Genomic DNA, 15,088 nt, shown 5'->3' on the forward strand with positions numbered 1-15,088 from the left:
ATACTCCAACCACCACACCACATGGGCACATGTAACCTGTGACATGGCTATCTGAAGTTCACATGATGATGGCTGTAAAAGAGGCTGACATAAAATTCAAGGAGGAGAACAGGTCTATAAGCTGAGATGCCTACACAGAACCTCCCTAGTCAGAAGCAGTATATCTGAGCACCATTTGGTGGGATGCAACTGGAAAAAGGGAGGGAGGGCGAAGCCGTCCATGCCTGTGGGTTTCCAAGAAGCATGTGATAGACCATTGGAGGGGGACAGGGTGTTCCCTGGCTTGGATCCATCTAAGTCCTTCCAGTGCTCTTATGATGTGCAGTAATTACGAACCACCTAATAAGTCGATGCCATAAATGGAATTTAAAAGTTTTTATTATACAGTGTTAACCGAGGAACGTGTGCATCATTCCAGGGTAAAGTATTCTGCCAAAACATCGTTCTTCTGGCCGAACAGACCCGTGACTCGTTGGTATTCCAAAGGGACAGCGGTGGCTTTTTTCTTTAGGTCTTTGTCAAAGATCTAGCAGAGAGAGACGGAGAGAGATAAAAGTCTTTCACATTCATATCTGGCACACCCTTTCCCTCCAACTTGCCGTCTCCAGCATACCCAGATGTCCTTATCTACCTCATACTGCTTCTTAATTTATTAGTTCTAAGCAGGTTACTAAAATACAGAAAAGGCCAGACCCCATTTCCAGTTGACTGAGTGGCAGTGCTGCATTTTCTTTTCCCAGTTTCATTATCCGTTATCAGTTCTTTCGGACTTGGTGCTTTGGGTTTATGCTTCAAGGCAGCTGTTACAGCAGGCTTGACTTTCTTTTCAGGTCATATGAACATCAGAAGAGGCCCGCTGGATCAGACCAGCAGTCCATCTAGTCCAGCAATCTGCCTCACACGGTGGCCAACAAGTTCCTCTGGAGGGCCAGCGACAGGACCTAGAGGCCGAGGCCTTCCCCTGATGTCGCCTCCTGGCTCTGGGATTCAGAGGATCAGTGCCTCTGAAGATGGAGGTTCCCCTCAGTCCCCATGGCTAGCAGCTATCGACAGACTTATCCTCCATGAATCTATCTAATCCCCTTTTAACGCTGTTTATTCCTGTGGCCATCAGTGAACCCCACCTTTTATTCACTCTCTGTGTAAAGTAGCCTAATTAGCTTTGGTTCAAGTGGTTAAGACGCTGAACTGCAGGTTGTGGAAGGTCGGTAGTTCAGCAGTTCAAGACCCGGGTGCCGCATGATGGAGTGAGCTCCTGCCAACCAAGCAGTTCGAAAGCAAGAAATTGCAAGTAGATAAATAGGTACCACTTCGGTGGGAAGGGAACAGCGTTCCGTGCGCCTTGGTGTTTAGTCATGCCGGCCACATGACCACGGAAACGTCTTCGGACAGCGCTGGCTCTTCGGTTTTGAAACGGAGATGAGCACTGCAAACCTAGAGTCGGATTCGACTGGCTTTCGAGCAAGGGAACCTTTACCTTTACTTTGAGAGGGGAGCAGCCGGCACACAGACCGAGACAGAGTACCCTTCTGTGCTTCTATAGCTGTAGTCTTCCCCAATGGCAACTTTTTTCCATCTCGCATTTGATTTATTCTATTCTATTTTATTATTATTTTAATTCAGGTCTTTCAGGATGGAGTTTTATACTTTTGTTGCCACTACCACTGGTGTTATAATTTTGAGGATACGCTTGAGACGCCCAGACATTATCCTTGAAGATTCGCATTCTGCGGCGGCCAAACTAATACGAGCGGCGGGTCAGGAAACCCCATGATTCAGGTGGCCTCTGAAGGGGCTCTCTATCAAGTCAGACCATTGGTCCATCTCGCTCAGTACCGTCTCCTCTGATTGGCAGGACTGCTCCAGTTTCTCAGGCAGACACCGCTCCCTCTCCCTGAGATTTTTTAACGGGAGGTACCAATAAACGGCATTTCGGTCGGCACAGCACATGCCACTCAGCCTGCAGAACATGCCACTCAGCCTTACACAAAGTTAAAACTGTCGGCCCACCTAGCTTAATATGGCCGGCTGTAACTCCGGCTGCAGCTCTCCACAGTCTGAAGCTGACATCCTGCCACTTGAGACTCTTTAAACTGAAAGTGCCGGGGATGGAATGTGGGACCTGCTGCGTGAGCAGCAAGTGCCTTAAGGCTGAACTGGTAGTCCTGTCCAGTCCGCTGCCACCCCAACCTCTAACCTGGGGCGATGGCGCTACCCAGCTGGCAAAGTCAAAGCAAGGATGACTGCTTTGCCGGCAGACCCCACTGACTGGAACAGGGGTCCCCCCAAAAAAATGGCTGCTGCAGGAGGTGGAGCCAGCTACAAAACGGCTGCCAGAGTTTCCCTCCAGTCACCCAATGAAGACCCTTGTGTTTTGGTGGTAGCTGCTGCCAAAGCAACGTTGTTGGGGTTTTTTGGTATTGTTGTATTGGTTGTGTGTGTGCTCATGTCTGAAAGTGATCGTGACCTCTGGCGACTCCTACTGGGGAATGGACGACATTCAGAGAAGTGGCTTGCCTCTGCCTCCCAGCCCCAGTATTCTCTGGATCCGACAAGATCGGGCTTCTTTGGGCTATCCAGGTCAGGGTAATTTCCCACTTTTTTAGTGAGGGAACTAAGGAAACTGCACATCAATGGAGGGCAGGCATTAGAGAGACAAAGCAAAACTAACCCTGGATCACTAGAGAGGCAAAGCAAAACTAACTTTGGACCACTGAAAAGATAAAGCAAAACTAATCCTGGGTCACTGGAGAGCAAAGCAAAACTAACCCTGGATCGCTGGAGAAAACAAAACCAACCCTGGATTGCTGGAGAGCAAAGCAAAACCAACCCTAGATCGCAGGAGAGGCAAAGCAAAACCAACTCTGGATCGCTGGAGAAAGCAAAACCAACCCTGGATTGCTGGAGAGCAAAGCGAAACCAACCCTGGAACGCTGGAGAGCAAAGCAAAACCAACCCTGGAACGCTGGAGAGCAAAGCAAAACTAACCCTGGATCGCTGGAGAGCAAAGCAAAACCAACCCTGGATCGCTGGAAAGATAAAGTAAAACCAATCCTGGATCGCTGGAGAGCAAAGCAAAACCAATCCTGGATCGCAGGAGAGGCAAAGCAAAACCAACCCTGGATTGTTGAGATAAAGAAAAACAAATTTCGTGTCCCATCGGGAGTCATTCCTACCTTCTATGGCTAAGCTCAAATGTCACGTCTCAGGAAATCACCCCCATTCGGGGTACCGTTACCTCATAAGAAGTCAGTTCCATGAGCTCCATCAAGTCGTCCTCCATCTCAGACAGCGCCGTGTTGATTGAAGCAGCAGCTTCGGCTACTTCCGGGTGGTAATGCCTCTGCAGAGTCTGAGGCACCAAGAACAATGGAAAAAATGGTTTGTTCAAGTCACAGCTGTGCTGAAGGGTTGCCCCCCCAGGCTGTGTTTCACGCGGAGGGACCATAGCTCAATGGTTACAGTGTTAGACTAGGACCCTGAAGTCTTGGGTTCAAATCCTCAATCGGGCACAGAAACTTACTTCTAGGCGTAGAATGTTCTCTCTTTGCAAAGGGAAGGAATTAGGGAAATGTCTCCACTCTCCTTGGTCAATGTTCCCACCTCCCTGCTTGGGACAACTTTTAGAACCATTTTATGTTGGGGAGCACAACTTCAAATTCTATGGCCACAGATGGCAGGTGTGGTATCCTGTGCGTCTCTTGCAGAGAACTCCCCGAGTATTGTAAACCAGCACACGATAGAAAAGCTAAGCAAAATCCTTACCACTGAGCGACTACTTTTCTACACGTAGGGAGGAGCTGGTATTCCTAAACTGGAACAAGCATTCGAAAACACAACCTTCCATGTCGTCTGAAAGGGTGCAGAGCAACCCAGAACATCATGGTATCGTTTGACTTTTTTTTTTTTTAAGACGATCCCTTAAACTTCTCTGAAAACTCTTCCTAAGACGTACCTGTATCTCCCAGAGGGAGCTCTCTAAAGCCCGACTCTCCGAAGGGTCTTCTTCCTCCATCACATAAGGATCAGCCGGCATCTCTACAGAAGACAGAGAAAGCGATGATCCAAAAGGGCCTGAAAGCAGTCATGCATAGCAAGGGTCATCGCGGGGACTAAGCCATAAACAGGGGGTGGCCAAACTGCAGCTTGGGAGCCACATGTGGCACTTTCACACAATCTAATTTAATGTTAATAAAAAAGCAAATTTGCATATGTTGCTGTAATGATTTCATGTTTTGGTGTGTGTGTTTCTTTAAATGTTTAGTTTGACTGCAGTAATGTAAGGAGAGTGATAGAGGGAGAGGAGTGTGATGTGATTGGCTGATGACTGAGAGTGTGGGAGGGGTGTCTCTGAGGTGATTCTGTGTTTGTAGAGAGACGAGTGTGGAGAGTTTAGCCTGTGCGGCTAAGAAAGGCAGAGTTTAGCCTGTGTGGCTAAGAAAGGCAGAGTTTAGCCTGTGTGGCTAAGAAAGGCAGAGTTTAGCCTGTGTGACTATATGAGAGAGATGAGACTGTCAGAGTTGAGTTTTGGTGTTTGAGAGACTGTGTGACGCCAAGCTTTGTCAGTCATATTTATAAGTTCCTTTCCTCAACATCAGTTCAAAAATACCCAGAAACCTATTTTGTTCTTTTATAAATAAATATTTTTTCAAACGTATCCCAGCGATCAGTGCAGTCCTTCCTCAGGGCCACATAGACCTCTGAAGTGCCCAGACACTGGGTCATTCTACCAAAATAGAGAGAATTGGAATTTTTAATTCCGGGTGGCAGCAGAAATCTACTAAGTTCAGGTACACAGAGTGTGTTTTAAAGGAGGAACAGTCTCCCCAATAAGCAGGACCTCACAGTTGCCTTCGACAACAAATTTGCATATTTTCCAAGAAAAACGTGTGTGGTATTTGTTCCTGTCTTGCCGCTCTCAAAACATCTGACGTTTATTCTATGTGGCTGTTACGTTAAGCGAGTTTAGCCGCCCCTGCCAAAGAATCTACATTCCATGCCAGGGCCCCAAAAACAACATCAGAGACAGACAGTAGTCCGGATGGGAATTAAGAGAGGAAGAGCATATCCCCGAACAGGTATTGGGGGGAGGGGCTGTGGCTCACCGGCAGAGCATCTCCTCGGCATGCAGGAAGTCCCAGGTTCAATCCCCAGCAGTTAAAAAGGACCAGGCAGGAGGTGATGGGAACGGCCTCTGCCTGAGACCCTGGATAGGTGCTGTCAGTCTGAGTAGGCAATACTGCCCCCTGAGAGACCGAGGGTCTGATTCAGGATAAGGCAGTTTCATGTGTTCATGGCAGGGTCCATGGCTAGGGGTTAGAGCCTCTGCTTGGCATGCAGAAGGTCCCAGGTTCAATCCCCAGCATCTCCAGTTAAAAGGATCAGGCAGCAGGTGATATGAAAGACCTCTGCATAAAAACCTGGAGAGCTACTGCTGACCTTGATTGGGCCGATGGTCTGATTCAGCATAAGGCAGCTTCATGCTCCCGTTCCTTGGAAGAAGATGCAGCTGCCGTGCGCCGAGTCAGACCACTGATTTCAGCCAGATAAAAACCTTCCCCCAACACCTGAGTTCCTTTAGCTGGAGATGTTGGGGACTGAACGTGGGACCTTCTGCACGCAAAGCAGGTGCTCTACCCTGCCCCACCCCAAACTGTGGCTCTTCCATGGCACCTATGTGAAAGATGTACAGAAATGCACAGCACACCCACACAAGTCCATGGAAGGGTATTATTAGGAAGGGTATTGAAAACAGATCAGCCAATATCATAATGCCCCTATATAAATCAATGGTGCGACCTCATTTGGAATACTGTGTGCAGTTCTGGTCACCACACCTTAAAAAGGATATTATAGCTTTGGAAAAAGTGCAGAAAAGGGCAACTCAAATGATAAAAGAGTTGGAACACTTTCCCTATGAGGAAAGGTTAAAGCGCTTAGGGCTCTTTAGCTTGGAGAAACAACGACTGAGGGGTGACATGATCGAGGTTTATAAGATTATGCATGGGAAAGAGCAGGTAGGGAAAGAGGTACTTTTCTCCCTTTCTCACAATACAAGAACTCGTGGGCACTCCATGAAACTGCAGAGCGGTCGGGTTAGAACGGATAAAAGGAAGTACTTCTTCACCCAAAGAGTGATTAACACATGGAATTCACTGCCACAGGAAGTGGTGGCAGCTACAAGCATGGACAGCTTCAAAAGGGAATTAGATAAGCATATGGAGCAGAGGTCCATCAGTGGCTATTAGCCACAAGGTATAGCTAGGGGCTCTGGGGCAAGTGATGCTCTGTCTTCTTGGTGCTTGGGGGGGGGTCAACAGTGAGAGGGCTTCTAATGTCCTGGCCCCACTGGTGGACCTCCTGATGGCACTGGTATTTCTGGCCACTGTGTGACACAGAGTGTTGGACTGGATGGGCCTTTGGCCTGATCCAACATTGGCGTCTCTTATGTTCTTATGTTCTTAAGCCAGCAGCGCATGGGCATTAGTACATAGTACATAGCCTTAGTCCCACAGATCCTCGCGTGGATTTCATCACATGCGTCCCAAAACTGCCTCAATGCAAAGACTCCCCCCGAGGAAGAGCCGTCTCAGATGCTGGGCTTTCCAGAAGCAGGCTAGAGGTCTCCCTTCCTCTTTCTTTTCACCTTCGGGGCCACCGGGCCTGTGGACGAGCACTTGGCAAGACGGATGCCTCCGCAGCAGGTTGCAGATGAAGGGGATGACCATCAGCAGGGCGTCGGGTGGGGCAGCGAGGGAGAGGCGCGCCAGGCGCTTGGCAAAGGCCGCTACCAGGTATGACGGCAAGTGCCTGTTGGAAAAGAAGAAGAAGAAGAGATTGGATTTATACCCAACCCTTCACTACCCGAAGGAGTCTCAGAGTGGCTTACAATCCCCTTCCCCTTCCCCTCCCCCCAACAGACCCCCCCCCCCTGTAAGGTAGGTGGGTCTGAGAACTCTTCTGAGGACTGCTCGTGAGAGAACAGCTCTGAGAGAACTTGTGACTGACCCAAGGTCACACCAGCAGCTGCATGTGGAGGAGTGGGGAATCAACCCCTTCGGGGTAGGGCGGGATATAAATGTAAATATAAATAAATAAATAAATAAACCCAGTTCTCCCAGATTAGAGTCCGTGCGCTTAACCACTACACCAAACTGGCTCACCAAAAGGGAGGGAAAGCTCTCATTTGCTTCACTTTGTGGTGCCAGTCTAGAATGGTGCCACAAAGCTTCTCAAGAAAGTCATCCAAGAAAACTAAGCTCATTTTTTAGATTAAGGCGCCCTCCCCTGGGACATTCAGTGGAAGATTAAGACTCTGTGCCCTTGGCTGTGGGGAAGAGACTATGACTAAAAAAGAGGGAGGGAGGGAGAGAGGGAGGGAGGAAGGGAGGGAGGATTGGGTCTGAAGAGGGAGGGAGGGAGGGAGGGAGGAGAGAAAATGTAAATAAATATAAATACTCAATGTAACAATTTAAACAAACAAAAAATAATATTTTTTTTAAAAAAGGCGCCCTCCCCTGATGGACCAAATGCAAGGGTCCGTCCATCTAGTCCAGCATCCTGTTTCTCACGGCGACTAAAATGATGCTACAAAAGGCCTATGAGTAGGGCACCGAGGCCCAAGTCTTGCATGTTGTTTCCCCCCAGCATCGATATTCGGGGGTTACTGCCCTTGAACATGGAGGTTCCATTTAGCTATCATGGCTAACAGCCACTGATTGGACTTATCCTCCAGAAACTTGTGTGACCTCTTTCAACAAAACCTGAGCACTACCTTCAGCTTGCAAGTGGGGGATTCTGATCCCTGACAGTCAAAAAAAGAAAGGGGGAGGGGGAGGAGGAACCTTTCCAGGAACGATCAGAGGAATGGGATACCTCCATTCTTCTAACAGACCTTGAATCAGAAACCTCAGATAGAGTTGTTGGATTCTGTGCGGCTGCCCGAGTTTACCAAGATACAGTGCCGGTGCAGTGCAATATATTTGTTATTTTTCTTCTTCTTAATGTAAAGCTGCATGTATATCCTTATAACTATTTTGCTAACGTATGTTTTATTACGATAGTCTATTACCATAGTAAATAATCAACCGAGGAAAAAACCCTCTTGGAAACCAAAAGTCTACCTGCCATTTCTGTGCTAATTTTCGACATGCAAGGACGCAGGAGCCTTTGATAATGACGTTTGCACCTTGAAGGGGCAGTTACTTCTCTCCCTTGAGCATCCTCCCACCTTATTCTGCTGTCCAGTCAAACAGCAATTTCAACAGGTTTCAGCATAACTCTTTTACAAACACAATGGGGGGAGAACAAGTCCTCAAAGCCATCTCTCCTTTGGCCCTCACTCCTGGAAAAAGATAACAGCAGCTTTTTGAGAACAAAACTGGAAGCTGGAGGCAGCAAAGGGGCCATCTACCTGCTCGTGGAAATCAAAGCAAAGACCTTTTCCCTATTCTCTTTTTCCTTGCTGGTGTGTGTTCCTGTTACTTCAGGGGCTTCTTTCTGTTCCATGAGTTCTGCTCCCTCTAGAGGCTGATTCGATATTACATCACGTTATGTCCAGCACCTTCTTGCAGATTTAACCTGCAGGTTTTTATGTCAGACATACAACAATGTAATACGGAATCATCCACTAAAGGGATTAAAACACGTGCAGAACAGAAAACAAACAAACAAAGCAACAGGAATACACAAGCAAGGAAAATGAGCATGTGGGGAAGCCCAGAGTTTAAACGGGGCTCACGGCCTTTTTCTCGCGCTCGTACTTACGAAGACGACAAGAAGAGATCCAGCAAACGGAAAAATCTGGCACGGTACTTCACGTAAAAGATGGAGGGGTCCAGAAGACTGTAGAGTTTCTTATAAAAATCAGGATACTCCCTACACAAGGAGGACAGACAAAACAGACCACGCAACATGCTTTAACTTAGAGACAGAGAGATTAGAGAGAGAGAGATTGGTGTATAATTAAGGGGAGTTGTCTATCTGTCTACAGTGGTACAGACCAATTAACCCACTCACTCCATTATTCATTTTCAGGGCTCTTTTTGTAGAAAAAGCCCAGCAGGAACTCATTAGCATAATAGGCCACACCCAACAGCAGAAACTCATTAGCCTATTAGGCCACACCCCTGACTGCACAGCTCATTAGCACATTAGGCCACACCCCCATGTTACCAGAAGTCTGGTCATCCAGCCACACCCACCTTTCGCTTCTTATCCTGTTTACCTTGTTTGTTGTCAAAACCCAGGGCTTTTTTTGTAGCAGGAACTCCTTTGCATGTTAGGCCACACACCCCTATTGTAGCCAATCCTAATGAGTTTCTGCTGTTGGGTGTGGCCTATTATGCTAATGAATTCCGGCTGGGCATGGCCAACTCGGGAGCCAGCCGGAACTCCGTTCCTGTGCGTTCCTGCCAAAAAATAGCCCTGTTCATATTAGATCTGGCCGCAGAAGTGTTATCGGAGAATGGGAGGAACTTACAGATTATGATGGAGAATGAGAACAAACAATCCATTTAAGGCGAGAAGACTGATGGCTCCACCTATAAGAGAAGCAAAGTAAAATTTAAGTCTAAAGTTCAATGGGGGAAATAGGACAAGATCATGGCAGTAATAGGGACAGTAAGGAAAGACACTGATGCTAGGTTCAGGCACAAGGGCCAGCCACGCCTGGGGTATTACAGGGGCATTCCTGTCATTCCTGGTAGTAGCTGGCAACAAAGGGTGTGTGTGGGGGGAGCGCTGCATTCCACAAGCCTGCATCCAAATATGGGATTTCCTATCAACTCCAATTCAGCAACCTGGAAATTTCATATGAAATAAAATGTAAGAATTTTCTAGCGCTTGTCATGTGTGAAGATGGGCTTGGAAGCAGGCGGACAGAGACCGCAAAGGCACAAACAAACCAGCAAGGGCAGACTCACACGTTGAAAGCCTTCTCCAAGTGCTACACCTCCACTGTGCTGAGGCAGGCATTCACACACAACCGGTCATCCTGACCAGTGTTCTTTCTAAGCTGAGTTAGCGTGAGCTAGCTCACAGTTTTTTAGCCTCCGGCTCACACATTTTTGTCTTAGCTCAGGAAGGAGGGCTCCAGAGCAAACTAATTTAAGCAGGAGCCAAATGGCTGGCTCACAACTTTAATGCCAGCAGCTCACAAAGTAGCATTTTTTCTCATGAGACTCCACAGCTTAGCGGGAACATTGATCCTGATCCTTACTGAATACATCCAGACCAGCTAGATCCGAATCCAGCAGCTTAGAGACCAACAAGGTTTCTTCAGTAGAAGCCTTCAACGCTCCCTTCATCAGATACAAAGCGAGCTGTGACTCTCGAGCGTTTATCCCCAAGACCTCTTGTTGGTCTCTACTGGACTCAAATCTAGCAAACCTCTGAAACTACCCACACGGGTGTCTTTAATGATTTTATAATTGTAAATGTTTTCAATTGTTCAGATGTTTGTGTGTCTTCAAGCCTAGGGGATCCTGATCCAGTGGAAAGGTGGTATAAAATGTTTTAAATAAAATAAAAAATATCCAGAAGTGGTATATTCTGGTACACACATGCAGCTGCCTTCTACTGAAATGAGACCCTTGGCCCGTCAAGGTGTTGTCTACTCAGACCAGCAGCAGCTGTCCAAAGACTCAGGCTCGAAGACTTTCACATCACCTACTACCTGGTCCTTTCAACTGGAGATGCCGGGGATTCAACCTGGGACCTTCTGCATGCAAAGCAGCGGCTCTTCCGCTAAGCCACAGCCCTTCCCCGAGTAGCTGGGGAAATGTCCTTGGAAATCAGGGCTGCAGAAGTCAGATGAAGAAGCTTCATCTGTACCCTGGGGGTCATTTCGTAGAAAAAGAGTTGCAGGAGCTCATTAGCATAACTTATTTGCATATGCCACGCCCCCTGACCTCACCGGAAGTGTGTCAGAAGGCAACACCCACCGCTCAGGCTCCACTGGACTGTTTTGGATTGCTAGCTATTGGGGGGGGGGGGACGTGCAGATCTGTCCTCACAGAGGAGGGAGAGCTTGTACCTGAATAAAACTTGGTCTTAAAGGTGCCACTGGACTGTTTTGGACTGGGGGGGGGCTCTGCAACTTACCTGGCTGCTTCTTGCTCTGACTGAGGGCTGCTGGGAGCAGGGGGTGGGGCTTGTTGCATGTGCCCGCCCCCTGGGCTCTTTACTGCTGGAGCCCCGCTCCTGTGCGCTCCTGCAGGAAATGACCCCTGTCTGTACCTATGAAGGGCCCTTGTTGTATGAATACAACTCTTGAGGTAGCTGCAGGATGCAGCTCGGAGGGCAGTTTTGACTGTGTCTTCTTCTTATATCAAGGGAAAGGCTATGCAAGCTTCCTTCCAAAGATGACTGGCTAAGTCCCAGTTTCTGGCAAAAGGACGGCACTGTCTCAAGGAAGAGTGACACCTCTCTGCCCCAAAGAAGGCTGTACATTTAGGCTACTTAAATTCTGAATTCATCCACTGGCTTTGGAGGCTCTGTGCGAACTGGCAAATACCTCCAGACAGCCCCCACAGCTCAGGCATCCCCAACCTGGTGCCCATGGGTGCAACGGCACCCGCCAAGACCTTCCCCGGTGCCCTCCAAGTCCTTTGAGAAAGCGGGCGGGGCTCGGTAGGGCTTTCTGTCCAGCAGGGCTTCTGATTGGCTGTGCAGATTAAAAGGCGTGCTGTTCAACAGGGCTCCTGCCTGAAATGTCAAGCAGGTGCTATCAGAGTTCGATATAACCTATCTCCCCAACTTTTTGTGGTTGGCTCCACTTCCTCTGGCAGCCATGTTGCCCACTGCCTTGGGCAGTGTCAGAGTTCCAAAATGTCTGCAGGCCCCCCCAAAAAGTTGGGGACCCCGACCATCGCTATTCAGCAAGGAGAACGTCTGGAAGACTCACTAGATACATGGACAGATCTTTGAGAGCCAGTTTGGTGTAGTGGTTAGGAGTGCGGACTCTAATCAGGGAGAACCGGGTTTGATTCCCCACTCCTCCACATGCAGCTGCTGGAGTGACCTTGGGTCAGTCACAAGTTCTCTCAGAGCTGTTCTGTCAAGGGCAGTCCTCGAAAGAGCCCTCTCAGCACCACCTACCTCACAGGATATCTGTTATGGGGAGGGGAAGGAAAAGGAGTTTGTAAATGGCTCTGAGACTCCTTTGGGTAGTGAAGGGCGGGGTATGAATCCAATCTCTTCTTCTTCTGTCTTCAAACCACCACCTCCTTTTGGGTGGATCAGTAATCAAGCACAGAATGCTGTTTTTTTACCCACCTATGTCATATGCGACCGTCAGGAAGTCTATCATGAGGGTGGGTTCATTCATATGAGGCAGGGAGTCAGGATGGAGTCGTTTAGGATCGCCAGGACCTTCTTGTAGAGGCTGCTGGGTAGCTGCGAGCACGGCGGGAAGAGAGAAGGGGCAGATATCACATTCAGTCATGTTCAGTGTGCGGACTCTAACCTGGGAGAACTGGGTTTGATTCCCCACTCCTCCACTTGCACCTGCTGGATGACCTTGGGCAAGCCGTAGTTCTGATAAGAGCTGTTCTTGGAAAAGAGCAGTTTCTGTCAGAGCTCTCTCAGCCCCACCTACCTCACAGGCAATGTTCCCTCTAAGCTGAGTGTGAGCTAGCTCACAGTTTTTTAGCCTCTGGCTCACACATTTTTGTCTCAGCTCAGGAAGGATGGCTCCAGAGGAAACTAATTTATGCAGCAGCCAAATCACTGGCTCACAACTTTCATGCCAGGAGCTCACAAGGTAGGATTTTTGCTCACAAGACTCCACAGCTTAGAGAGAATATTGCTCACAGGGTGTCTGTTGTGGGGAGGGGAAGGGAGAGGAGTTTGTAATCCGCTCTGAGACTCCCTTGGGTAGTGAAGGGCGGGGTATAAATCCAATCTCTTCTTCTTCTTCTTCTTCTTCTTCACATGCTACGCCCATCATCTCCCACACCACTGGTGCCTGGGAGTGAGCCAAACCCCAGGGGGTGAATGGGGGTGGAGGGTGGAATGCCGCAGCTCTGCTATCTCTTCTCCTTAACCTGCCGCTGGGAGGATCGGGGCCCAGGGCTCAGGAGTCAGAGCCCTGCAGCCCACAAGCAAGGGTGTCGTGGCCCACTTTTGGGGAAACTGCCTGCCATTCGAGAACTCAGAGAGTTCACCGGTGAGGGGTTCCAAATGTTTTAATCCCTCCCGGGACACCAGGCCTCCCAAGCCACAGGGACCGCAGTCAGAGGAGAACGGGACTTTGTGATGGTAACCCAAGGCCTCCCGCACTCACCTTATGCTTAAGAAACCCGAGCCACATCCTCTCGAAGGCCCGTCTGTGCTCCTGAAAACAAAGGAGAGAAAGAACACAGGGCACACTGTAGCAGCCTGGTTGCCAATCTCCAGCTGGCACCTGGAGATCTCCAGCAATTACAACTGATCTCCAAAGATCGGACTACAAATCTCCAGATTACAGTATTTAGTTCCCCTGGAGAAAATGGCTGCTTTGGAGGTTGGAATCTAGGGCATGATACCCTGCAGAGGTCCCTCCCCCAAGCCCCGCCCTCCCCAGGCTCCGCCTCCAAATCTCCTAGAATTTTCCAGTCCAGAGCCGGCCACTCTGAACAGCAGCCATCTTGCTTCTGCTGAGGTGGACACAGCAAAGCTCTTCACACACACAGTCACTCCCCAGTTCCAGTGGTTCCTGGCGTTCCACATCCAAACAGAACAGGTCTATCAATAACTACGAACCTCCACGTACAGAGGCAGTATACCCCTGATACGCCAACTCTGCTGTCATGCCCCACTCATGAGCATCCCAAAAACATCTAAGTGGCAACTCGGGGAAAACAGGATGCTGCACTAAGCGGATCCCTAGTCTCAAGCGGGGTTCTTCTAATATGGCAGCCCGACGCTGAGCTGTTTAAGAGAAACAAAAGACAACTCGAAGGTACCTTCAGCTTTGACACTTTCCATTCCTCCCGGTTTGCTGCAGAGAGGAAAAAGAGAAAGGAAATGCAACGGAATAGCGGCAGAGTCAAGTCCATTCTTGTATTTGTGCAGGGGGTTGGACTAGATGACCCCGGAGGTCCCTTCCCACTCTATGATTCTAGGTCGCCTACAATCACACCATCACATTTGATAACAGTACCCAGCTCAGTATTTTCAGATTTCATTCTAAAAAAATATGTGGTTCTCAAGGCTTGCAAAGACAGACTTGGAAGCTTGAGGGAAAAGGCTGCTTAACATCTCAAAAGCTGGTGGTATTCTAGGAAGATTTCCAGGGGGCGAGTTTTCATGCCTAAATTTTTACAGGTTGTCAAATACAGCCTTTGGGGGGGGACAGACTTTTTTTTCCTTTTAAGAACAGAGTTCTTGGATTTGCACAGAACACCGGCTTCCCAGCCATCCCTTTCAGCCAGCCATACAGCAATGGGAGAAACAGCAAGAAAAACCCAGGTCAAATCCAGGTCCCCAGCTAAGGGCTCCACCGCACATTACATGGGAGATCTGGGATTTCTAAAAGTATGTTTTAAAAAGTAGCTGCAGGGACTTCCTTGATGGATCCGGGTTGTAGCGCTAGAAAGACAACCAATCCATGAATGGGGTAATGATACTGTCCTACCTTACGGGGCTGTTTTAAAACCATCGACCAGATATGTTTTTATCCTGCTTTTCCACCAAGGAGCTCAGTGCGGCATACACAGTTCTCCTAGAGTCAGTTTGGTGTAGTGGTTAAGTGCGCGGACTCTACTCTGGGAGATCCAGGATTCCCCACGCCTCCACTTGCGCCTGGCTGGATGACCTTGGGCATGCCATAGTTCTGATAAGAGCTGTTCTTGAAAAAGAGCAGTTTCTGTCAGAGCTCTCTCAGCCCCACCCGCCTCACAGGGTGTCTGTTGTGGGGAGGGGAAGGGAGAGGAGTTTGTAAGCCGCTCTGAGACTTCGAGTGAAGTCTTCTTCCTAGGATTGCTAACCTTCAGGAGGGGCCTGGATATCTCCTCGTATTTTAACTGATCTCCAGGTAAAAGAGATCAGTTCCCCTGGAGAAAATGGAGGCTTTGGGGGGTGGGCTCTATGGCACCATTTCCTGCTG

General features: G+C 48.8%; 1 protein-coding gene across 1 annotated transcript in view; it reads right to left on the reverse strand.

Annotated features, from left to right (window-relative positions):
* Positions 1–393: 393 nt before the first annotated feature.
* NOC4L (nucleolar complex associated 4 homolog) overlaps positions 394–15,088 on the reverse strand; it is a 24,145-nt gene continuing 9,450 nt past the window's right edge. Inside the window, 10 exon segments of the mRNA XM_015418972.1 lie at positions 394–526; positions 3,239–3,352; positions 3,956–4,038; positions 6,647–6,810; positions 8,767–8,877; positions 9,482–9,542; positions 12,277–12,337; positions 12,340–12,396; positions 13,286–13,336; positions 13,947–13,981. Of these exon segments, the coding sequence (XP_015274458.1) occupies positions 410–526; positions 3,239–3,352; positions 3,956–4,038; positions 6,647–6,810; positions 8,767–8,877; positions 9,482–9,542; positions 12,277–12,337; positions 12,340–12,396; positions 13,286–13,336; positions 13,947–13,981 (854 nt within the window). The 3' untranslated portion in view covers positions 394–409.

Source organism: Gekko japonicus, unplaced genomic scaffold (assembly GCF_001447785.1).
Source record: "Gekko japonicus isolate JY-2015 unplaced genomic scaffold, Gekko_japonicus_V1.1 scaffold3000, whole genome shotgun sequence".
Classification (NCBI taxonomy): Eukaryota; Metazoa; Chordata; class Lepidosauria; order Squamata; family Gekkonidae; genus Gekko; species Gekko japonicus.